This window comes from Alexandromys fortis, unplaced genomic scaffold (assembly GCF_014885135.2).
Source record: "Alexandromys fortis isolate MF-2015 unplaced genomic scaffold, M_Fortis_MF-2015_v1.1 scaffold_25, whole genome shotgun sequence".
In the NCBI taxonomy this organism is placed as follows: domain Eukaryota; kingdom Metazoa; phylum Chordata; class Mammalia; order Rodentia; family Cricetidae; genus Alexandromys; species Alexandromys fortis.
This window is the reverse complement of record NW_026067904.1, coordinates 3,753,076-3,776,861: the sequence shown is the minus strand read 5'-3', so window position 1 is coordinate 3,776,861 and position 23,786 is coordinate 3,753,076. Positions and strand designations below refer to the sequence as shown.

The 23,786-nt window shown below is 38.3% G+C and overlaps 1 protein-coding gene across 2 annotated transcripts in view; it reads left to right on the top strand.

Moving 5' to 3' along the window:
- The window catches only part of Iws1 (interacts with SUPT6H, CTD assembly factor 1), a 40,453-nt gene extending 17,630 nt beyond the window's left edge, over positions 1–22,823 (top strand). For both annotated transcript variants that reach the window (XM_050134850.1, XM_050134851.1), the window contains 9 exons: positions 160–257; positions 2,307–2,457; positions 3,551–3,633; positions 5,725–5,854; positions 6,675–6,792; positions 7,505–7,616; positions 8,231–8,287; positions 10,061–10,172; positions 15,115–22,823. In XM_050134850.1, coding sequence (XP_049990807.1) covers positions 160–257; positions 2,307–2,457; positions 3,551–3,633; positions 5,725–5,854; positions 6,675–6,792; positions 7,505–7,616; positions 8,231–8,287; positions 10,061–10,172; positions 15,115–15,246 — 993 coding nt within the window. In that variant the 3' untranslated portion in view covers positions 15,247–22,823. The remainder of the gene's footprint in view (positions 1–159; positions 258–2,306; positions 2,458–3,550; positions 3,634–5,724; positions 5,855–6,674; positions 6,793–7,504; positions 7,617–8,230; positions 8,288–10,060; positions 10,173–15,114) is intronic.
- The last annotated feature ends 963 nt before the right edge of the window (positions 22,824–23,786 follow it).

Below are 23,786 nucleotides of genomic sequence, written 5' to 3'. Positions count from 1 at the left end.
TGGCCAAGGGGGGGTCTTTTGCTGTACCACTCTTGATACCTGTTCAATACGCTTTGTCCTTTGTGGCTATATTATTTAATGTGAGAAGTCGGGAATTGTTTGAAGAAGGAAATCTGTAAGGTGGTTATGATAGCTGGGCTTAACTCACTGTACCTTTAGGGTTTTAACCAAGAGGATTTGGAGGAAGAGAAGAATGAAACACAACTGAAAGAGGCTGAAGACTCGGACTCTGATGATAACATCAAAAGAGGAAAGCAGTGAGTGTTTTTGTGTTGGTTTTAAGAAAGTTCAACCAAACTGAGAAAGGTGAAGGTAGAGACTGTTGAGCTTTCCTGTTTCTCATCTAGGTTCCCAAACTTGACGAGTATGTTTCGTATTTCTCCTTCACCTCCTCAATATACTGTTAGTGAGATGTTCGCTGTTACTTGCTCTGTGCTCAGATGTCATAAATTATAGATTATACGATACTTCTAATTTATAACTTAACATAAAATAACTTAATATAAAAATTTTTGAGGGAAAAAAGTTCATTTTGGGTGGCAGGGGAAGCAAATCTAAAGTAAATACAAAAATGTTTCTTAATTATACTCTACTTAACTTCTGTTAAAATAATTGAGAACTGTGTCCAGAAAAAGATGATGCCATGAACGAATGAGGTGATAACCACTGTTCACAGTTGTGAAGATTATGCTTTCAGTGATGTGCAAGAATTAAGAAGCAGAATTTAGGTGCTTCTTTGAGAAATTTGAATTTATTAGTATGTGGCAGAATGAGATAACACCCTCTTGAGTGTAAGTAATGATAGCTGTAAAGGCCAGGCACTTAGCATGTGTGTGCTCACTTTGTTTTAAGTTGTGTTCTTCATTACTAAAAAGTGGCAGTTGATTCTTTTTTTCATAGTCATGGTTCATAAGACAAAGCATTCAAATAATTGAACATTTTCTATTTCTAAAAAAAGCAGTTCACCTCAACTGAATGTGCTCCTAACCAAAGATTTGAAATGTTTGTTCTCAACCTCATGGATGACGGGTGTAAATGTGGCATATGAAAAGCTTAGGCCAGTTTGTGTTACTATTTATCAGTAGTGCAGAACAGGAATTGGATATGAAGTGTAAGGTTCACTCTTGTGGTAGTAAGTTGTGTGTATTTGAGCTTTTTAAAAAAGTAGTGTCGGGGGCTGGAGAGATGGCTCAGAGGGTAAGAGCACTGGCTGCTCTTCCAGAGGTCCCGAGTTCAATTCTCAGCAACCACATGGTGGCTCACAACCATCTGTAATGAGACCTGGCGCCTTCCTTGCCAGTAGTACATTGTATGCTTAATAAACAAATAAATTAAAAAAAAAAAAGTAGTGTCGGGGTGTATCGTGTAGCTCAGGTTGGTTGAAGAAAAGGCATTCCAAGATGAATTTTTTTAAAAAAGAAAACGGACTATCTTTTTCATTTTACATACCAGTCCCAGTTCCCACTCCCCTCTTCCCAGTTCCTCCACATACCCCCCACACTACCCCCATCCACTCCTCAGAGAGGGTAAGGCACATTGCTTTGGGGAAGGTCCAAGGTCTTCCCTACTACATCTAAACTGAGCAAAGAGAATGGGTTCCCAAAAATCCTGGTGCCACTGCCAGTAGCCCCGCAGTCTGCCCCAGCCATACAACTGTCACCCACATTCAGAGGATCTAGTTTGGTCCTATGCCCAAGATGAATTTTAAGGCCTATGTGGTAGCAAGAAAGTCCAGCCTCTCTCATGGACTGAACTCCTCTCCAACAGCTGTACAAAGGTGTATTTATTGATTGTTACACACAAGTATTTCCTCATACCAAGGTCTCTAATCTAATTTATGTGTCTTCCTAAAGGAAAGCATCACATTGCCTGCCCCCTCCCCAGCCCATTATTATGTATCGTTTGCAATACACAATAATATAAGATCGAAGTCCTGGGGTGGCTGCAATACCCCTTAAGCAAAACAATTGCAGTTTTCCATGAGGATTCTTCAAGGTCAAAGTACTTTTAAAGAACAGCTGTTCATTCTAATATCTACTCTGGATACAGTAACTCTGCTAAATTCATACAACAAAGTAGCACTTTGCCAAGCATGGTGGCCCACGCCTTTAATCCTAGCACTCGGGAGGCAGAGGCAGGGTGGATCTCTGTGAGTTCGAGGACAGCCAGGGCTATGTATAGAGACCCTGTTTCAAAACAAAACAAAAGTAGCACTTCTTTGACTCAAGATTAGACAATTTGATGTTCTTAATTGTAATTAAAGAAGGTGTATGATTAAAGAGCTTGACTTTTGTGTTACTGCCTAGTATGGACTTTCTGTCGGATTTTGAGATGATGTTACAACGAAAAAAGAACATGTGTGGCAAACGTAGGCGAAATCGAGATGGGAGCACTTTTATTAGTGATGCAGATGACGTTGTGAGTGCCATGATTGTAAAGATGAATGAAGCTGCTGAGGTAGGATGTCACTTCTAAGTTACCGCCTTCTTTCCCCACAAGATTGATAGTGTGGTATCTTTTTTCCTTAAATGTTTAACTTTAGACTGCTGTAAAAGATTTGTTGCTTTCTGTGATAAAGTATCGACTTGCTAAATTTTAATCCTATAAATCTTAATTTTCAAAATTTAGCTTATTTTGGTTAGAAAAAAAAGTTAAGTAAAAATGAATCTTTAAGTGAATGGGAGGTTTGTTGTCATAGCTACCTTGGTCCACTACCAAGGTTGATGTCTACTTAAATACAAAATAGGCTAAAAAGTCATTTGTTGTTTTACCCCTGGTCAATAGATTGTAGCTGACTCATTGTACTGGAATATGTATTCCTTTAATTTGGAAATAGATAGATAGATATCTATTGAATTATTGAAAATTGGCAAATGTGTTTAAAAACTAATTCTGATCCTTGAGAACTTGCAAAGATGCTTTTGAACCCAGGCACTTGGCAGCCAAAGGCAAATGCTCTATCACTCAGCTTCACCACCAGCCCCTTGCTGAGATAGTCCATGGGGTTTGATGATCTGTCTTGGCTTTATTTGAAACAGTTCGAGTGTGTCAAGAAAAATAGGTAGATGTATAATTAAATGAACAACCCTGTGTTTGTTGAAATGTACATTGGATATGCTATTGTATATTTGTAGAATTTAGTATTTTTTTATAATTAAAAAAAGTAGAAATTACCCAAGTAATATTTTTGGTAATAAGCCATACTTTCCTTGCTCATGGAAAGATAATTCTTGAAGATAAACCAGACTTTCACAGCTATATACTGTTTCTTGAATGAATTCCAAAAGCTGAGAAAACTTTTTAGTACTATAAATGAAGTTTCTCAGTTCTGATCGTTAAAAAGGAATGTAACAATATCTGTGGGTTTGATTGATGGGACAGATTAGGAGTTTGGCTTTGTGTAAAACAGCTCCTCCTTTCAGAAAAATTATACTTTCTTTGAGTAATTATCTTAAGGTTCAGAATTATAGTAGTTGTTATAATTGTGTATTAAAAGTTAATATTGCTTTTAAACCCTTTTTTTGGGGGGGGTATTCTGTTTTTTGAATAGGAAGACAGGCAATTGAATAATCAAAAGAAGCCAGCACTGAAAAAATTAACCTTATTGCCTACTGTGGTTATGCACCTTAAAAAGTGAGTATTTTGTTTTCCTGGAAAAAAATTCCTTCTAATAAAATGATATTCAAGGTGGGTAGTGGTAGTGTAATCCTTTAATCCCAGCATTTAGAGGCAGAGGCAGGCAGATCTCTGGGAGTTTGAGACCAGCCTGGTCAACAGAATGAGTTCCTGGGCAGCTAGAGCTACACTGTAACAGGAGGAGCAGGCTGCTTGTTGTCCCATCCTGCCTGGCCAGATAGCTTCCACCCGAAATAATCACACAGAAACTATTCATTTAAACACTGTCTGGCCCATTAGCTCTAGCCTCTTATTGGCTAACTCTTACATCTTGATTTAACCTATTTCTGCTAATCTGTATATCACCATGAGGTTGTGGCTTACCAGGAAAGATTTAGCATGTCTGATTCTGGCAGCTCCATGGCGGTTCTCTCTCCTCCTTCCCAGCGTTCTGTTCTGTCTACTCCGCCTACCTAGGTTTTGCCCTGTCAGGAGGCCAAGGCAGTTTTTTTATTTAACCAATGAAAGCAATACATAAACAGAAGGATCTCCTACACCATTTCCCCTTTTTTGTTTAAACAAAGAAAGGCTTCAGCCGGGCGATGGTGGCGCAAACCTTTAATCCCAGCACTAGGGAGGCAGAGGCAGGCGGATCTCTGGGAGTTTGAGACCAGCCTGGTCTACAGAGCTAGTTCCAGGACAGGCTCCAAAGCCACAGAGAAACCCTGTCTCAAAAAAACAAAAAAACAAAAAAAAAAAAAGGCTTCAACTTCAACATAGTAAAATTACATACAACAAAAGTTATCAAGCAAGAATTACAGTTATAATATTTATATCTATCTTTTATCATAACTAAGGAAAACTATTCTTCAATTCCATCAAAGACTTTAGAAGAATATAATATTACCTAAGTAAACAGGAAGTACATTGTAAGTACTGTGTAGCCCTGGCTGTCCTGGAACTTCCAGGCTGGCTTCAGACTCACAGAGAGCCACCTGCTTCTGTCTTCTGAGGGCTGGTAGGCGTGCACCACCACTGCCCGGCTCATAAATTTTTCTTAAACCATAGTGCTTTTTACAAACAGAAAACTGGTAATATTAAAGAAAACCTGGAAATTTACTAATTTTATTCTTTGTAGACAATTGAGACCTTGTAAATTTTCATCTATTTTTCCCAAGGTAGTAGGAAACAGCAAATCTTGGGAGATGTTGCTTGGAGCTCATGTTGTACAGATTTATTTGACTTGGACATCAGTGTCATTGCTCTGCTTTAATGATGCTTTTCCTAAATCCTTGTTGAGAAATTCTTGGATTAGTTTACTCACAGTCAGAAGCAGCTTTGTTTTCTTATTGAATAAAGTTACAGCCTAGTTTTGGAGTTGAAGAAATGCCTTAGCATACCAGGGAGCCATCTTGAAAACTATTTTCTCCATTGTGACAGGCAAAGTTATTTTGCAGATTTCACATAGATATGTTGCATTTTTTAATTTATTCCATTGCATAAAGCAGAGTTTAAATACTGGTATTCTATTGAGATATGTTCTCCCTTCAGGAAAACTATATTTTTTTTGTTTTCTGAGAGAATAGCACAGTTGTTTTCCCCACTCTGAAACAAAAAAAAAAAAAATAGGTTGGGTTTTTTTGTTTGTTTGTTTGTTTGTTTGTTTGTTTTAGTTGTAATAATTGGGCTTCATTTTTTTGACTATCATTGATACCAGTTTTAATATATTCATTAAACCTGCATATCTTAGTGAGTTACCTTTGAGTGTAAGCTTTTATGCTGCTTTTAAAACTAGGAGTTGAATAAATATTGAGTATATAAATAATTCTTTAAAAGCAGTTTTAAATTATTTATTTATTATATATTTAATATTCTGTCTACATGTGTGCCTGCAGGCCAGAAAGAGGGCATCAGACCTCATTAGAGATGGTTGTGGTTGTTGGGAATTGAACTCAGGACCTTTGGAAGAGCGGGCAATGCTCTTAACCACTGAGCCATCTTTCCAGCCCCATAAAAGCAGTTTTTTTAAACATTACTATGTAAGTAAAATCAGAGGGTATAGGCTTGGCATTATTATCGTGTTTATCGTTATTATCATTACTGTTGCAGGCAGGACCTTAAAGAAACATTTATTGACAGTGGTGTGATGTCTGCCATCAAAGAATGGCTTTCACCTTTACCAGATAGGAGTTTGCCTGCACTGAAGATTCGGGAAGAATTGTTGAAGATTCTGCAAGAGGTTAGCATAGATAATGTGTAATTTAATAAATATCTAATGTGATTTCTATAGTCAAGACCTGTATTTTTGTACCATTTACTTATTAATTTGTTCTGCTACAGCCTGCCAAAAAGGGGATTTTGGGAAAAGAGATCTTACCTAATAAAATGAGCATAAAAAGAAAAACTTTACAAAATTTGGTTGACGGCAGTTTTCAAGGAAAGAGTTCTTAGTGTAGCTATGGGTTTCTTTGAAGAGCAGTCTGGCAGTGAGCATGTAAGAGGCACTTGAAGTAGAAAGTGTGTTACATTTAGAGATTATAAACTTGAATTGGAATCTCTAGTTGGGGTCCCTTTTTGTATGATTAGGACACCTTAGATAAGCTGCTTAACATCTGAAGAACCTCTGTGCCTAACACTGTTAGGTGCTCTGTGTCTGTATTGGCTTATCTGTCTCTCACAATAAACTTGTAAGATAGGAGTAATGCCTCCATTTTATAGATGAGGACGCTAAGACAAGTTAAATGATTTATCAGAGGTCATGCAGCTAGCTGGTGGGTGTGCATAGATTCAGGCTTAGGTTCAAGGCCTGAGCTGAACTGCTATCTTCATAAGTATGCGTAATTGGTATTTCCTCACATTGTTATATATCTCTATTTCATTAATACTGAAACCTTGACTTTTGATGTCAGCCCAAAGGATGTTCTATGTCTTCCTAGATCCTAAAAATAGAATTTTATATTAGTTTTCACCTGAACAAATGAGGCCTTGGAGATCTGTAAATTAGCACGCCTCCTAACTCCCAAGTAATTCATATGCATGTATGTCTTTTTGTTTCCCAGCTACCTAGTGTAAGCCAGGAGACCCTGAAGCATAGCGGGATTGGACGAGCAGTGATGTATCTGTATAAACACCCCAAGGAGTCAAGGTCCAACAAGGATATGGCAGGGAAATTAATCAGTATGTAAAGTTTGCTTTTTATTTGTTTAATATCTATAGAGGGAAAGATGTGCATATATAAAAGCTATATTTTTACCAATATCGGTTTACAATGATTCAGTAAAGTGGAATAGAAGAACTTTAGTGCCTGTGCACAATTACTTTTTTCTCATATACTTAAAATGCTCTTGTTCATTTAAATATGCTTTTCAGTATTTACTATAGCAATTAGAAGCATACGTCTTCTAGCTGTGGACCAAGAATGTGGAGAGAGGGTAGAATGGAGGCCCTATAACTAGCTATGTCTAGTTAGTTCATAGTGTTGACTCCACCACCTTCCTGCAAATACTCAGCTAGTGACTTAAGCTTCAAGCTTGGTCTCCACCTCTGTAATAAAGGGATTTTAATAATTGTTTTCTTTGGGTTATTATAAAGATTAAATGAGAGACTATGTAGAGAGCATTACTGTCAAGGAAGTTAGCCACTGATGCTGTTGTTAGCCTCTGAGACCTTTTCTTATGCTTACCTGTTTATGCCAGAGAAATCTAGATCCTAACTGAAGAACATACTGATATGAACTCTAGGTTTGTTTTCACTCTTCCTGTGTTCCACATTTTAAAAAGGAATACTCTATATAATACTCTATAAATAATATTGCCCAATACTAGGGTGTGATTATTTAAAAACCCAGGAGAAATACTATTTTATGGACTAAATTATTAATTTACTGTAGATGAGTGGTCTCGGCCTATATTTGGACTTACCTCCAACTATAAAGGAATGACAAGAGAAGAAAGGGAGCAGAGAGATCTAGAACAAATGCCTCAGCGGCGAAGAATGAGCAGGTATGAGGGAACAGGTATGATGCACAAGTGTAATTTAATGCAGCGGTGTATGGGGCAGACCTTTCTGGGACAGCTGAATACAGTGTGCTCCCTCACAGTGCTGGAGTGCTAGAGATTGTAGTAGTTTAGCCATTTTCAAAAAACAAGTTTTTCAGTACCAGTTTCAAAACCCTAGGAGAAAAAAATATTGGTTCAATCTATCAGTATTCTGGATACATCCTGGGAGGGCAGGGTTATCGGTAATGAGTATAGCTTTTGTAGAGCACTGGGAATGAAACATACTGCATGAATGAATATTAAGGTGAACAAACTTTAAAAGAATTACAAGTTCTCAGGCCAGCAAGAAGACTCAGAAGGTAAAGGCACTTGCTGTGAGAGTCTGGCAACCTGACAGATCCCAAGAACCCAAGTTAAGTAAGAAAGAAAAGTTATCCTCTGACTGCCACTGTACACCCTCATGCGCGCGCACACACATACACACAATGTTTTTTAAAAGTGCTTCCTATGATTCAATATAAAGGCACTTAGTATGGTATAAATTTGATATTTTGATGTGCTTTTCCTAGTTGTAAGAATTTAAGATCCAGATGTCTCACTGTTTATTCTTTTCCCAGCACTGGTGGTCAGACACCGCGAAGAGACTTGGAGAAGGTGCTGACAGGAGAGGAAAAGTAAGAGTTTTGTCTTGATTTTTCTTAGCATGTATAGAGGATTCCTATTTTTCACTTTATTATAAGAACAGTATTAAGTTATGTGTTCCCATTGACAAAGGGTAATTTTTTTCAATTTGTTTATTGAGTAATTACAAAACAATGTATTGGGTGCTCTGAAAAATTAAGAAAATAGTTCATTTGATAAGTATTTGGTTGGTGCTTGCTAAGTGGTAGATTCCTTTTTAAGTTTAAAGCTTAAAGCATACAAAAGAAACTTAAAAATTTCCCTGTTAAGTATAGCTTCATGCAGGGAGGTAGACCAAGATGTGTGCGTATGCGTGCAGTCCTGTTTTCAGGGAGAAGTTGGCTTACCATGGAAGATTCCAGTCAGTATGTAGACAGCGATACTACCATCCACTAACTAAGGATGAGTAAGTAGACTTGAAGAAAGTGGTAATAAGTTACTTCTCAAGCTATTCACTATGAGCGAAATATGAGATACTCTTAGAAACACCATGGGGTCGAGTCAGACTAGACACAGATTTGATGGTTATCTCCATAGTTGGGGAAAATGTTCAATTTACAGTCTAAGAAATGAACTAACCAGTTTGGCAGCAAAGTGTAGCTGAGGAGCCAGTAGAGATGTGTTCCTACACACTGGAACAGAGCCTGGAGGTGATAGTGTAGATGTTTGCTCCCTACTCCCAGAAGGTGACGTCTGCTCTCCCCATATCCTTTGGGAAGTTCCTAAAGATTGAGTGGCTTGGGTCTGGAGAGATGGCTCAGTGGTTGGAGTACTGGCTGCTCTTCCAGAGGATCTGGGTTCAAGTCCCAGCACGCACATGGCAGCTCACAACTGTCTGTAACTCTTGTTCCAGGGATCTCACACAGATATGCAGGTAGGACAGCAATGTACTTAGCCATAAATGAAAATTATTTTGAAAAAAAAAATTAGTTTAAATGCCCAGACAATAACAGAAGAATTGTGACCTTAGTGTAGCTTGGTTATTTTCAACGTTGTCTAGAACTAAATGTAAGCACAAGTGAGACAAGTAAACTGAGAAATGTAAAGGCGATGAGGTAAATAGATTGTATCAGTCAGTACCCTCTGTGATAAGGTAAATAGATTGTATCAGTCAATACCCTCACTGTGATAGCTACAGCTCTGAAAGTTGTTACTAATGAGAGAGATACTGGGATCTCTGTTACTGCTAGGGAATTTGTAGTTACCTCACAAGTTTTCTCCAAGAATGGAGGATTACTTTGACAACCTAATTTTCCCTCATCTCCTAGTGACTCTTTGGACTAGTTAGAGAATTTAGGATTCAGAGTATTCTTTGAGTTGGAGAGACTGGCTCAAGAGCACTTGCTGTTATTACAGAAAACTTACATTCATTTGCCAGCTCTCACGTTGTGGCTCACATTGTAACTCCAGTTCCAAGGGGCCTGGCTTCCTTTTCTAGTAGTACATGTGTATATATGAAGGCAAATGCTTCAAACACATAAATTTTAAAGCAAAGTTTTCTTGAAACTACTAGCCTTGGAAAGTACAAGGCATGGTTACATCTGAAGCCGAGAAGCAAGAATTCATATAAAGAGGGAATTGGCATTGAATGATAGCGCACACATTATAGCAGTATGTCTGATGATGGAATGACGGGAGGTAGGGCATTATTGGTTAAGATTTGAAACATTGCAGCTGAATGGAATGGGTCTAGGAATACAGGGGTGAGATCTCACTTAGGCTCTGCTGTGGCCAGCTAAACAAGCAGTTTTTCTTTCCTTCTTTAGGGCTCTTAGACCTGGAGATCCTGGCTTCTGCGCCCGTGCTAGAGTCCCAATGCCATCAAACAAAGACTATGTCGTCAGACCCAAGTGGAATGTAGAAATGGAGTCATCCAGGGTGAGTGAGCAGAGGAAGAGCAAGACCACTGGAATTGTTTCTCCTTTCTTTGTGTTTAATGATGTTTATAGCAGTTTAGGCTTATTTGATTCACAAGTTCTATTTTGGGATCGCTCAGGTATTTGTTCATTTATGTAAAGAGTCACGAGAAATAGAATTTACCTGCTTTTTCAGAGCCCCCTCTCCCTTTCCCTTCATTTGTAGTGAAATTGTCAGGATAGACACTTTCCCTCTCATCAATGAAGACATTACCCAAATGCTGTTTCTTGGTAATCTTTTTCTCCCATCAAACCATTCTTTCTAGCCTGGTATTCTTAAAAAGGGCCTAAGTCGGTTGGAAAAGCATAAGAGGCGGTTTGCAGAACAGAAGAGGCTCAGCAAAATGCACCGTGCTGTCAAGTTCAGCATTGAAGGCAACAGAATGCCCCTGTAGTCCTGGCGCCCCGCCAGAGTGTGTATACAAGAGGTATTCCCAAGGAAGCATGAGCTGTGCATGGGCTTGAGTTGCCAGCAGAGTGGAAGCAAGTGTGTGCTTTTTTAGTCAGCCAAGGTGATCCTGGCCAGCATCCTGAGACATAAGGCCTCTGAATCCTTAGGAGTTGGTACTGGGGTCCCCTTCTATGTCAGTATCCTAGAGACTAATAGATCATTACTTTCCAAATAAACATTTTGTTTTTCTTGATTTATTACCCTTTTTTTTTTGGGGGGGGAAAAAAAAAAAACCTTTTAAAAATTTTTTTGGTTTTTTTGAGTCAGGGATTCTCTATGTAGTCTTGGCTGTCCTGGAACTCACTCTGTAAACCAGACTAGCCTTGAGCTTAGAGATGCTTGCGTACCTAGCTGGAAAAAAAAGACTTTTTTATTTGGGCCCAAAAATTATAGTCTGCACTACAGTCGTACAAACTGCTTAGTGGTTTGCTTGTGAACGGAAAGTGGCTTTTTCATATAGTCAATGACATGGTAGCGTTTATCAAGAATATATTACATAAAACCTTTTACTAGGTATGTAGGTCTATTGAACAGGTCTTCATCACCTGGTCATAAGCCACTGACACTGAGATCAGGAAAACATTTTGCTGCTGGCTACAGTGTCTGTTGCTCCTCTTGTGCTTCTTCCTCAGCTTCCCTCAGTACACTCACGTTCCTGCTACTCGACACTGCTGTGATCGTGCAGTTAACTACTGAAAATAAATAAAAGGAGTTCATTTTATGCAGAGGACATCTTTCTGCACTTCCTTTTTTCTAATTTGTTCCATATCTAAATCAGTGTTCACTTCTTAATACTCCTTTATTACCTGTTTCTTTTTATAGTTTCTTATTATATCATCCCTCGTTTTAGCCACCTTATCATATTAATATTTCCTTCCTGGTACTTTTGTTTTTGAACATTGGAAATGACAATGCAGCCATGAAAATGTAATAAAAGTTTGTTGTCCAGTCTGCTCCAGAAGCATACTCCATGTTTCTAGGGGCTGTGTGCCCATCTGCTGTTGTTGCTGGCTAGGATCCCATATATACCCTCGGGTAGGAGATAGCTATCATTTTTCCCAGTGGAAGGGAGAGCTCCCTTCCTGACTTTCTAGTTGTAATTTGTTGATATTTATAGAGATTGCCAAAATGTAGCTCTGTCAGCCAGAGGGGCATGTCATTTTCTTCGTTTCTCCTCGTTAATCCACATTGGAGATTTATTGTTTTTAAGTGTAATGGTCTTAGTGATTTATGTGAATATATACTAATTTGTTTATTTCTGAATTTTAAAACTATTTTGAGAGACAAAATTTCAGCTGACCCAAAATTTGCTCTGCAGAGCACACTGGCCTCAAACTCACAGATTTATCTGCCTCTGAATGCTGGGACTTTAAAAAATAAAAAAGTAAAGTGGAGGCAACGCCTCTCTTTTGTATAAAGTTTTACATACAGGCATTACAGGTAAAAGTAATATAACTTGTACTCTGCTGTAAGTTGACAGTAACATTTTGGAGTATAGCTTTTTATTCTTTTTTATGCATGCATGAACATTAACTTTTTAAAATATTTTCAGTTTGCAGTGTGATCATGCTCTTATAACTTGAGTTTTGAAGGTTTGGTTCTAACTTAACATGGCAAAATTTCATTTGACTCCCATTCTTTGTAGTTTAATATGTTCTCATTTGTACCTCACCCCTTGTTTTGTTTTGTTAGCAAATGTTCTTTGCTAGTCTCCTACAGTTTTTTTTCTCTTTCTTGATAAAACATTATGGCTTTCCTAATGTCCAAAGGAATGTAGCAGAATTGATGGATTGGGAAATGAAGATCATTGGATTTGACATGTTTAGGTACTGGATGTCTGTGATGAAACTTAGTTCATTGAGCACCTTGCAGGCCACATATATGCAATGCTCAGGAGTAGTCTGGCACTAGGCTGGCTGTGTTCCTGGTGCTGATGCCAAACAGATCCTGTAGGGTGCAGACTGTTAGAGAAGATCCTGGGAATGAGCAAAGAGAAGTCCAGCTTGGTATGAAAAGCTTCAGGGAGTCAGGTGGTTGTCAGGGATTTGAGCAGTAAGACCTCCACCAACTCCTTGTACAAAAATGAAAGGAAGGCTAGGAGATGTGTTGCTGGTAATACAGCTTGTTCTCATTTGACAGTAAATTTTTGTGCTGAGAGTACCAGTGCCAAGTATTGAATAATGTTTAGAATTGGGATATTCCTAGAAAACTTCAGATTGCCCTAGAAAACTTGTTCCTTGGCTAATAGCTTCATAATAGGGTGAGGCTGAGTCCATGAATGGACTAAGAAGGCTCACAGTGCACAACTTCAGGACAGTCTCCAGCTTATCTTCTTTAGTGTTTTTGAGACAATAGCTTTGAAAGTGATTTAATAGTAAATATTTGGGGAGAAGTAAAAGAAAAACACCTGTCTCTCTAATCATTTACTGTTTTTTTAAATATCTTGTTTATTTTTTGCCAATTTCATTCATGTATACAGTGTATCTTCCTATCACCCACCCTCCAACATCCCCTCCCTTATCCTTTGGGATAGCCCTATACCTTCCAACCTTCATCTCTTCTCCTTATGTAGTTTTTTGGTTTTAATTTTTTAATTTACTTGTGTTTGTCCATGTGCTTGTATGTGTGTGTGTGTGTCGCAGTATACCTATGAATGTCAGAGTACTCTACTACATAGGTTCTGGGAATCAAACTCAGGTCATCAGGCTTGGCAGAAAGTGCCTTTACCCACTGAGCCATCTCACTATCCCTTATTTTTATGTAGTTTTTGTAATTCATTGAGACCAGTTTATACTGTCTGCTGGAATACTGACCAATCTTGTTGGCTTAACCTTGGGCAGGTACCCATAGCTGCAATAGCTCATGTGTACAACACCCGTCTTATGTACAAAAGGTAGCGTTTCACAGCATTCCTCCCCATCCTTTGGCTCTTACATTCTTTCCATCCCCTCTTCCTCTGTGTTCCCTGAGCCTGGGGGTGTTGATACAGCTCCTCCCATTTATGGCTGACATCTGAACAGTCATTTATTTTCAGCATTTTGATGATAATTATGAATCACTACATTAGCTGCTGCCCCACTCACTGTAGAAAGAAGCTTCTGACCAAGACAGAGTGCACGACTAATGTCATGAATATAACCACAGATGTTTGAAGGCACTTTGACAGCATGACAGTGTTGCAGCACAGCAGTAGTAGATTCCTGTCCTAGGGCTCATGGCCTCCCAAGCAGTGGATTTTGGTCAGGTTTACAGTACCAGTCATGAATTCTCTCCTGTAGACCAAAACTCAAATAGACTGAGAAAGTGATTTCTTAACCTATGTAATAGACTTGCCAATATTATTCCAATGCACACATCTTGTCAAGTCAGTATTATAGCATTCAGTGTTTACTGCTGGATAATACCATTGACGACTATTTCTCCTCTTTTCCCCACTGCCCTGAACCCCACTGCAACCTACATAGCAATGTAGCCAGCAAGGAGGGTCACTCACTGTCTTGGTCGCTGTTCTATTGCTGTAAAAAGACACCATGACCCAGCTAACTCTTGTAAAAGAAGGCAATTAATTAGGGGCTTGATTACAGTTTCAGAAGGGTAGTCCATTATCAACATCACAGAGGCATGGTATCATTCATGGCACTGGAGCATAGCTGGGAGTTATATCCTGATCCATGGGCAAAGAAAAAGAAACTTGGCCTCACATGGGCTTTTGAAACCTCAAAACCCACCTAAAGTAACACACTTCCTCCAATAAGGCCACATCTCCTAATCTGTATAATCCTATGAAACAGTTTCACTTCCTGGTAACCAAGCATTCAGATGCTACAAAAGCTGTCAGTTCTTTGGGAACCACATCTTTGTAAGATATGCATTATTCAAAATATTTTTAAAATATTTATTTTTAACAAAGCAAAACAACAACAGAAAACCCAATTGAGCCTTTAACTATAAAAGCAAGTGAGAGGTGTTCTGGTAGTAGTAGTGACCACCAGGTATAGTGTGCATAGAATTCTGGATCCTGCTGAAGCAGAGTAGAGACTCACCCCAAGGCTGAATCTAGAACTTCAGCACCTCAGGATTTGCCTGTGTTGGTTATGTTTAGTTTTTCTCTAACAGCTTTTCTTTGTTTTGTGTTTTTTAGTACCAACACTGTTTGAAATCGCATGTCAAGTAGTTAGTCCCAAATAGTCAGTTGTCAGGGATGAAATTGGGAAGACTAGTTTATTTCCCCCTCTGTCGTCTAGGAAGTTTCTGTGGACTGTAGCAAAATTAAAATTAAAGCACAGACAATAACCATTTGTTGTCACTGAGAGGTTGGTAGTGTTTTCTTCTAACACTTGCTCTGTCCTTGACGTCACCAAAGTATGTTCTGGTTATTAAGCTTCGAACTCTTCTGACTGCTGCTAGATTTACATATTTCAATAATTTGTTCTTCAATTTTCCCTAATCTTAGTTTCAGGCATCCTCCAAGAAAGGTATCAGTCGACTGGATAAACAGATGAGAAAGTTCACAGATATCAGGAAAAAAAGCAGATCTGCTCATGCAGTGAAAATCAGCATCGAGGGCAATAAAATGCCATTGTGACCTTGCCTGGGACGTGTCCCCATCTCTAAAAAATGCACAATGGACTATGGAGAAAGAAGATACTTTTAAATGTTTTAATGTGTCTCTAATGGTTCGACTTGTATCACTTGTTGTAGGACTGACATTTCTCTCCGTTGTATTTAAGACCAGTTGTCTGCTTTGTACAGATGAGTACTACTCTTGCTTCTATAAACTGTATGTAATAAAATTTCGTTCTGGTTTTGGGGGGTTGTCTCATCATTGTCTTAGAGATTATTTTCTGTGAAGACAAAAACAGTTCTTTTTACTACTTCGTGTCATATAATGAGGAATTTGGACCTTTTCCCTGGCTCCCAACAAGGAATATCTCAAACCCTTAGGATTCTTGAAGTATCTTTCTTATACTCTTGATTGGGCTCATCGCAGGCTCTAGGGTGAGAGGCTGGTCACCAGAAATACGTTTGGGCTAATCACATTGCCTGCTTAATTAATAAATCATACCTTGGTAGTGAGGCCCTGGTAAAGAACTCTGGACAAGACAGGTGCCATGTATGGCAAGACTCTTAAATGCTCTGGACACTGCAAACCGTGTTGATGTGCCAGGAGAACAAGGGCACAGAAGCTCTGCATTACCCTAGACCACTGCTGAAGTTTCATTGGCCTGTTTGGCCCCATTTGTATCTTTTCTAATACGACTATTCATAACTATAATGTTTTATTTAAAGACAGTATTTTTCTCAGTTCTGTGAGTCGTTCAGCAAACTTTTAAACCAAGAAGTTCTTGAGAACTCTCCACTTTATAGCCAACCTGGAATGTTGATGGTCTGAAGATTGAGCACTTGCAGTCCATGTCTGAAGTCAGGACAGTCTTGTGGAGGAAGCTTGATTCTTACACTCACCCTGAGCATTTGGAATCAGAATTGAATTATATACTACTGTGTATGTCTATAATCTCAGCACTCAGCAAGTGAAGATAGGCGTATTGGGAGTTCCCCAACTCTCTGATACTTAGCAAGACCCTATTCAAATAAATATGGTATCCCCAGTTGGGGTTGAAATGCAACAAACTTTTTGTTTCTCTTGTTAGGGATTTTTTTTTTTAATCTGGGGAATTAATCTGTAGAAAGAAAAGATTAAGAAACTCTTAAGGGAAATACAGATTACTTGAAAGTTACTCGCTTACATATAACAGTTGGACAAATAGAAAAGAGAAACATAGTTTATAATTTCTTGTTCAATTTTGAGAATTCTTGAAAATCCTAAGAGTTTCTGTAGATCAAGAAAGTTTTATCAGTTAACCATTAATTACAAAAAATCCTTTTCTAATACAAACTGAGACCTTGATTTTTTTAAAAATAGAGTATTATTCGCCACAGTGGACTTTGGACAGTTAAAGGAACATGGACCTTATGGACTAAAAAACACTCTGTAAGAAACTCTAAAGCCGGGTGTGGTGGCACACGCCTTTAATCCCAGCACTGGGAGGCAGAGGCAGGTGGATCTCTGTGAGTTCAAGGCCAGCCTGGTCTACGTAGAGAGTTCCAGGACAGCCAGGACTATACAGAGAAACCCTGTCTTGAAACCCCACCACCAATAAAAAGGGGCTGGAAGAAAAGACTCAGTGGTAAAGAGCACTTGCCATTCTTGAAGAGAACCCATTCTCAACACCCTTGTTGGGCAGCTCACAATTGCCTGTAATTCCAGTACTAGGGGATCTAACACCCTCTCCTGGCTTCTGCACCTTCACACACATGGCTCAGCCTTTAAAGACTAGACTCACAACCAAAAAAAAAAAGTAAAAATCTTAAAACCGGGCACGTGAATCTCTAAGTTCAAGGCCAGTGTGGTCTACAGAGCGAGTTCCAGGACAGCCAGGGCTACACACACAGAGAGAGACCTTGTCTTGGAAAATTAAAATGTGAAAAAAGCCTGTGAAAGCCCATGAGTACTCTCTGCACACAGAGCAGGTGGATTGTGAAGCAGGAAGACCTCACAGCAGCTCGGCACTAGGTGGAAGCAGACCACCCCTTCCATTGTTTGATTCCACTAACTAAAGGTGATAAAGAGCTTATAATCAACCACAAAACAGTTATGAACATGAAAAGCAAGTTTTTAAGAGTTGTTCGGATTTTGGTGTCTTAGGGTGAGCTCCACTTAGCTCTGTGTTATGCAAGGTAAATATAGCAAGCAAATGATAAAACTATACCCTGGAGTTCAAGGGGATGGGAGGGTCTACACTATTTAAAAGAGAAAATAGTAAGTTTCTTTATAAATTATCTTTGTTGTGTATCTTTATAGGGGCATCCCAAGCCTGACCCATTGCCTTTTTAATTCCTAGTTACTGACTCTTCGAATACTGAAATTAGCTCCCATATACTCTTCAACAATTTCAATCATGCTACTTTTCATTATATTTTATATATATGATTTCTATTGCAGCCCATGTGTGTAGCTTTATGGGCAAGCTTTTCTCTTAAATCCACATATCTACGCATATTTCTCTTAAGATAGTTTTAGTGGCTGGATAATGTAGCTGTGTTAGTGCAGGCTTGGCGTGCATTAAGCTTGGATTCCATCCCTAGCGCCACAGACACCTGGCCTTTATCATTTATCAGCCACTTGAGACAGTTTGTCTCACGGTTGGCCATGTTAACTTTGACCTCTTAGATGGAATGTTGCATAGTCACTCAGGTTTTTTTGTAAAATATTTTCATTTTGGCAAAAAAAAAAAGTTGTATCTTCACTTTTAACTGTACAGTTTAGGTGCATTAACTGAGTTCACATTGTTGTGAAAACCTCTAGACATCATCTTAAGAAAATTTAGCTGTAGGCTGGACATGGTAGTGCACACCTTTAATCCCAGTGTTAAGGAGGCAAAGGCAGAAGCATCTCTTGAGTTCAAAGCCATTTTAGTGAGCTCCAGGACAGTTAAGACTGCATAGACCCTGCCTAAGAACAAACAAAACCCTTAACTCCTTCCACCAGCTCTTGACAACTTCATTCTGCTTTAGACTATTCCAGGAACCCACTTTTAAATTTATTGTGGGTGGGGGAACATATACCATGGTAGGCATATAGAAAATCATAATTTTATGGAGTTCTTGCCTTCTACTTTTACATGGATTCTAAGGATGAAACAGGTTTTAAGACTTGTGGCAACCACTTTGACCACTGTACATATCATCAGCCTGTTTATATGTACGGGTATAAATGCCTTATCAGATGCATGATTTATGAATAGTCTCACATTCTTTTGACTCTATTGATCTTATTCTTTGGTACAAAAGTAATTTTAATTTTGGTGTAGCTTATTTCCTGTGCTGTTGGTATCACCAAATGAGTTACATAGCTTTATGTAAGGGCTATGTGAAAAAACCTATGATCCATTTTTGAGATAATTTTATGTTATAAAAAGGTCTGCTTTTATTATTACATCATTTGTTGAAGACTGTCCCTCATTGATGGTCTTGGATCCCTTCTCAGAATTGATTTGACTGTGTATGAGGGTTTATTTCCATATTTTGCTTCATTCCTTTGGTTTTATCTTTTCTAAATCCTTGATACTGTTTTGACTACTGGAGCTTTATATTTATAGTAAATTCTGAAGTAATATGATCTATACACTTCTCAGTATTGTTTTGGTTGTCTGAGGTTCCTTGAAATTAAGGGGAAAATTGTATATGAATATGTGCAGCTGCATGTGGAAGTCACAGGACAACTTTTGGGAGTGGTGGTTCTGCCTGTGTTCTGTAGTCATCAGACTTGCGCTGCAAACTTTTACCCAAAGAACCGTCTTTCTAGTCCCCTCCACTTTTCTATTCAATTTTATTCTGGTTTTCTGGGGTTCCTTAAGGTTTTATATGAATTCTAGGATAATTTTTCTGTTTGTAGCCATCAATGGATTTTTAACTGATTGTGTTAAATCTGCCATTTGAGGTAGGACTGAGTTTTAACAATTATAAGTATTCTGGTCCTTAAGCAGAAAATACCTTTCCATTTAGAGTCCTTGGTTGAATTATTCCTAAGTGTTTTTAATTCTTTGTGATGTTATTATAAACTGAATTATTTTCTTAATTTCCATTTAAAGATCATTGTTCGTTAGCATGAGCTCCTCCTTTCTTTTTGGATACCTCTCACTTCCTCTTCTTGCCTTATTGTTAGAATTCTAGTAGTCTGTTGAATACTAGTGATGAAAATGGGCATCTTTGTCTTTTGGGGTTTAAAGAAAAGGCTTTGTCTTTATTCACTAAATATAATGTGGGCTTTTCATATATGACTTTTGTTGGCTTTCTGTCTACTTTTAATTTACTGAGTTTTTATGATGGCAGGCTATTGAATTTTGTGAAGTGCTTTTTCTATATCATTTGAAATCATGTTTTTTCTTCATCTTGATATTGTGTATTTAACTGTTGTATATGTTTGGTGTGTGTTTTCAATTATACATATAAACATATGCATGAGCACCTGTTGGTACACATGTGCACAGAGGTGTGGAGGTCAGGGGACAACCCTGAGGATCCATCTTGTCTTTTGAGTCAGGGTCTCTCACTGTCCTGGAACTCCAAATAGGCTTGGCTGACTAGTAAGGCCTAGGCATCCACCTGTCTGTACCTCTATTGTTTGGATTATAAATGTACACCATCACGCATGACTTTTCATAGGTTCTGGGCTTCAAATGCATGTCCTCCTGCTTGCAAAGCAATCTACTTTTACCAGCTGAGCTGTCTCCCCAACCCATCATAGATTTATGTTGTTATTGTTTTGCTAAATCATCCTAAAATAATGTCAGTAAATCCTTCTTGATCATGAAAAAAAGCTATACTTTTTGAAAAAGCTTTATTTTTATTTCATATGTGTGAATATTTATTACTTCATGTACATATGAGTGTGTACCACATGTGTGCCTGGTGCCCGTAGAGACCATTAGAGGGCATTGGAGCCCTTGGTACTAGAGTTAATAAAATGGTTGTCAACTTCCATGCAGGTGCTGGGACCTAAACCTGGGATTCTCTGCAAGAGCAGCCAGTGTGCTTAACCACTGAGCCATCTCTCCAACCCTGCAAAATCCTTTTATGTTTTATTGAATTCTGTTTGCTAGTACTTTTTAATTTTACATTTTTGTGTGTGTATGATTGTGTATCAGAGGATAACTTAAGTCAGTTTTCATTCTACCATCTGGGTTCTGAAGATCAAACGCAGGTTGCCAGGCTTGGCAGCTGAGTTCTCTCATTGGCCCATGTTGGGCTTTTTGTTGTTTGTTATGGTTTGGTTTTGTTTTGAAGAATTTTTGTAACACTGTGACCTATAGTTTTATTATCCCACCTGTTTGGTTTTGATTTCAGGGTAATGCTGGCTTCATATTTTGGAAGTGTGTCCTCCTTTATAAGTTTTCAGAGTAATTTGTCAAAATTAATTTTAATTTGGCCAGGCCTGGTGCATGCCTTTAATCCCAACACTTGGGAGGCAGGGGCAGGAGGATCTCTGAGTTCAAGGTAAACCTGGTCACCTAAGGCTCTACAGAGAGAACCTGTCTCAATTAGAAAAAAGAAAATACTGTTCTTTAGATGGTTGGTAGAATGTACTGTTATAGCCACATGGACCTGGCGTTTTCTTTAGACGGTTGGTAGAATGTACTGTTATAGCCACATGGTCCTGGGGTTTCCTTTGCTGGGAAGGTTTTAATAGTAGACGTGATTAGAGGACTGCCTATTTAGATTGATATTTCGTCATGAATCAAAGTTGGTGGGTTTTCTCTTTTATCTATTATCCAATGGATATATTGATGAGATAGTTTATAATGTTTTGCACTTTTCACTCTGGGAAACCTGCCATGATGTCCCCACTCCTTTTAAAGGTATATCACTGTGTGTATGTGTATTCACATGTGTGCAAGTGTGTGCACATATATGTACAGGGGACAGGGGGCTGAAGTTAACATAAAGTCTCTTCTTTTATCTCAACTTTATTGAATACAGAGCCCCTAACTGGTAAACCAGTTAGTCACATTGCCCAAGGGGTCCCCTCCCCATTCTCTGCTTCTCAAATCCTGAGATTATAGAGAGCTAGTTACATACCTGCCTGGCTTTTTCTGGGCATCTGAACTCACTTAATCTACTAAACAAACCATCTCTCCAGCCCAGTGTCCCCATTTTGGTTTCTAATTTTAGTTAGTTGAGCTTTTTTTCCCCCTTTCATAGCCAGTCTAGCTAAAAGTTTGTCAGTTTTGAGATTTAAAAGACCAATTCTTGATTGTTTTATTTTTCCACGACTCTGATCAGTTTTCCTGCTTGCTCTTTTCCTTGTTCCTTGAAGAATAAAGTTTGGCTTTGAGACCTGTGTTGCATAGCTGTTTCAGCCTTGCTTCTGTTGTATCCCAACACTTCTGGTATTTTGTGGTGGTTTTTGTTTGTTTCAGGCAGTGTTTTAATTTCCCTTGTGATTTCCTCTTTCAACTATCAGTTGTTTAAAAATATCTTATTTAGCTGGGCAGTGGTGGCGCACACCTTTAATTGCAGCACTAGGGAGGCAGAGGCAGGCAGATTTCTATGAGTTTGTGGTCAGCCTGATCTACAGAGCGAGTTCCAGGACAGCCAGGGCTACACAGAGAAACTCTGTCTCAGGGAGGGGTCCTATTTATTTTACACATTTGTGAGTTTTGTAGTTTTCCTTAATGTGTTAAGGCTCTGTGGCACTGATGTATCTGAGAAAGTGTTCCATATGCCTTTGAGAAAAATGTATTTTCTGCTTATTGGGTAGTATGTTCTGTATATACGTTTTGAGGTCCAAATATTCTGTGGTGGTTTTCAAGTGATGCTTTTCCTTGTTGATCTGCTGTACTTACTATTCTATCTGTACCCTTTGAACAGTCTTGTTTCTCCCATCCGTCATATACTTAGCAATTTTAGTTGGCATATCTTTGTTGATAATTGCTGTGTCTAATTGGTGATATAAATATCCTTATTTCATTATGTAATTGCCTTTGTCTCTTAAAATAGGTTTGAATGAAGTCCTTTTTTTCTGTTTTCTCTGTGCTACTTCCCTCTTTGGGTTACTGCAGTTGAACAGGACATGTTTTTCATTCTATCAATGTAGTGAGTTTACTTCTAAAGTGGGTCTCTTATATAAAATATATAATTGAACCTTAGGTTTTAAATTTATTCTTCTAAGCTGTATCTTCTATGTGGTAATTAAATCCATTGGCAAAGTAACTACTATAACTGTTAAAGGAAAGGGCTCACTGTTGCCATTTTGTTTTTCTCTAGGTCTTCCAGTTTTTTGTCCTTCATTTCTTCTTTTACTTCTTTTTGTGTAGTTTAAATGTCTTGTTTGATTTGCTTTCATTTCTTCTGTATATATTGTATATGTGATTTTTATGAGGTTTACGTGAAACATCCTAAAGTTACAGCAGTCTATTTAAAACTAATAGCTTAATCACATGCAAAGCTTCTTCTCTTTATAGTTCTAGCCCTCTTTTTTACATTATCAATGTCACAAATAGCATATAATGTGTGTCCAATAACAAGTTTATAACTTTTTATGCTTTTCTATTTTAAATACTGTTAAAGAATAAAAAGAATTGTGAACCAAAATTACAATGATGGCAGCTTTTCTATTTGTGTGTTTATTATTATAGGAAAACTTATATTCTTATATGGCTTTGAGATTATGATTAGTATCTTTTCTTTACAACTTGAAGAATTCCCTTCTGCATTTCCTATAAGATAGGTCTGGGTAATGAACTTAACTACCTCTGCTTTCTTCATTTATTTCTCCCACATTAAAAAATATATTATTTCATATATGTGTGATGTATGTATGCAAGGGCACTGCATAGCACATATATAAGTCAGAGGACAACTTTGGAGAATCCGTTATCTTCTACCTTTCATGGATTCTAGAGATTGAACTCATTCTGTCGGGCTGGTACAGTAAACACATTAGCTGCTGAGCCCAGCAGCCCTCTGTTTTACCAGTCCTCTCATTCATTTTTCAAGACCAGTTATTGTATGATAATTTTCCTGGGAAGACATAACATCCACATGTCTAAACACCATAAATAGGGAGCTCATGGCAAACCAAAATATGGATGCCATTGAAGTCCAACTTGGTAAACCAATGAGTTTTATTGGGGTTACTTACAGGACGAGAGATGATTCAAAGACAGATGTATCACCAAAGCCTACCCAGCATGAACGACAGCTCACAAAAGCTGGAAAACTCAACAGGTTAGAGAGTGTCCTTATGAGATACCTCAGTTGGTCTAAGGCCCTTCCAAGCAGCTTGGCTCATCTGAGAATGATACTCAACCAACTTTATGCCTGGGATGGAAGGGACTAGTAAATGTGGTTAATGTCAGGACTTCCTGAAGCTATTTTGAGTTATTTACTTTCTGTTTTAAGGAGCTTTTCTGGGAGATGTAATGTGTCAATCTCACCCAAAAGTCTGGGGCATTTAAATACTTGATCTGCAGTTGGTGGTTGTTTGTGTAAGTTTAAGAAGTGTGACCTTGCTGGAAGTATAGTATTGCAGGTGAGCTTTTAGGTTTCAAAGACTCCTGCCAT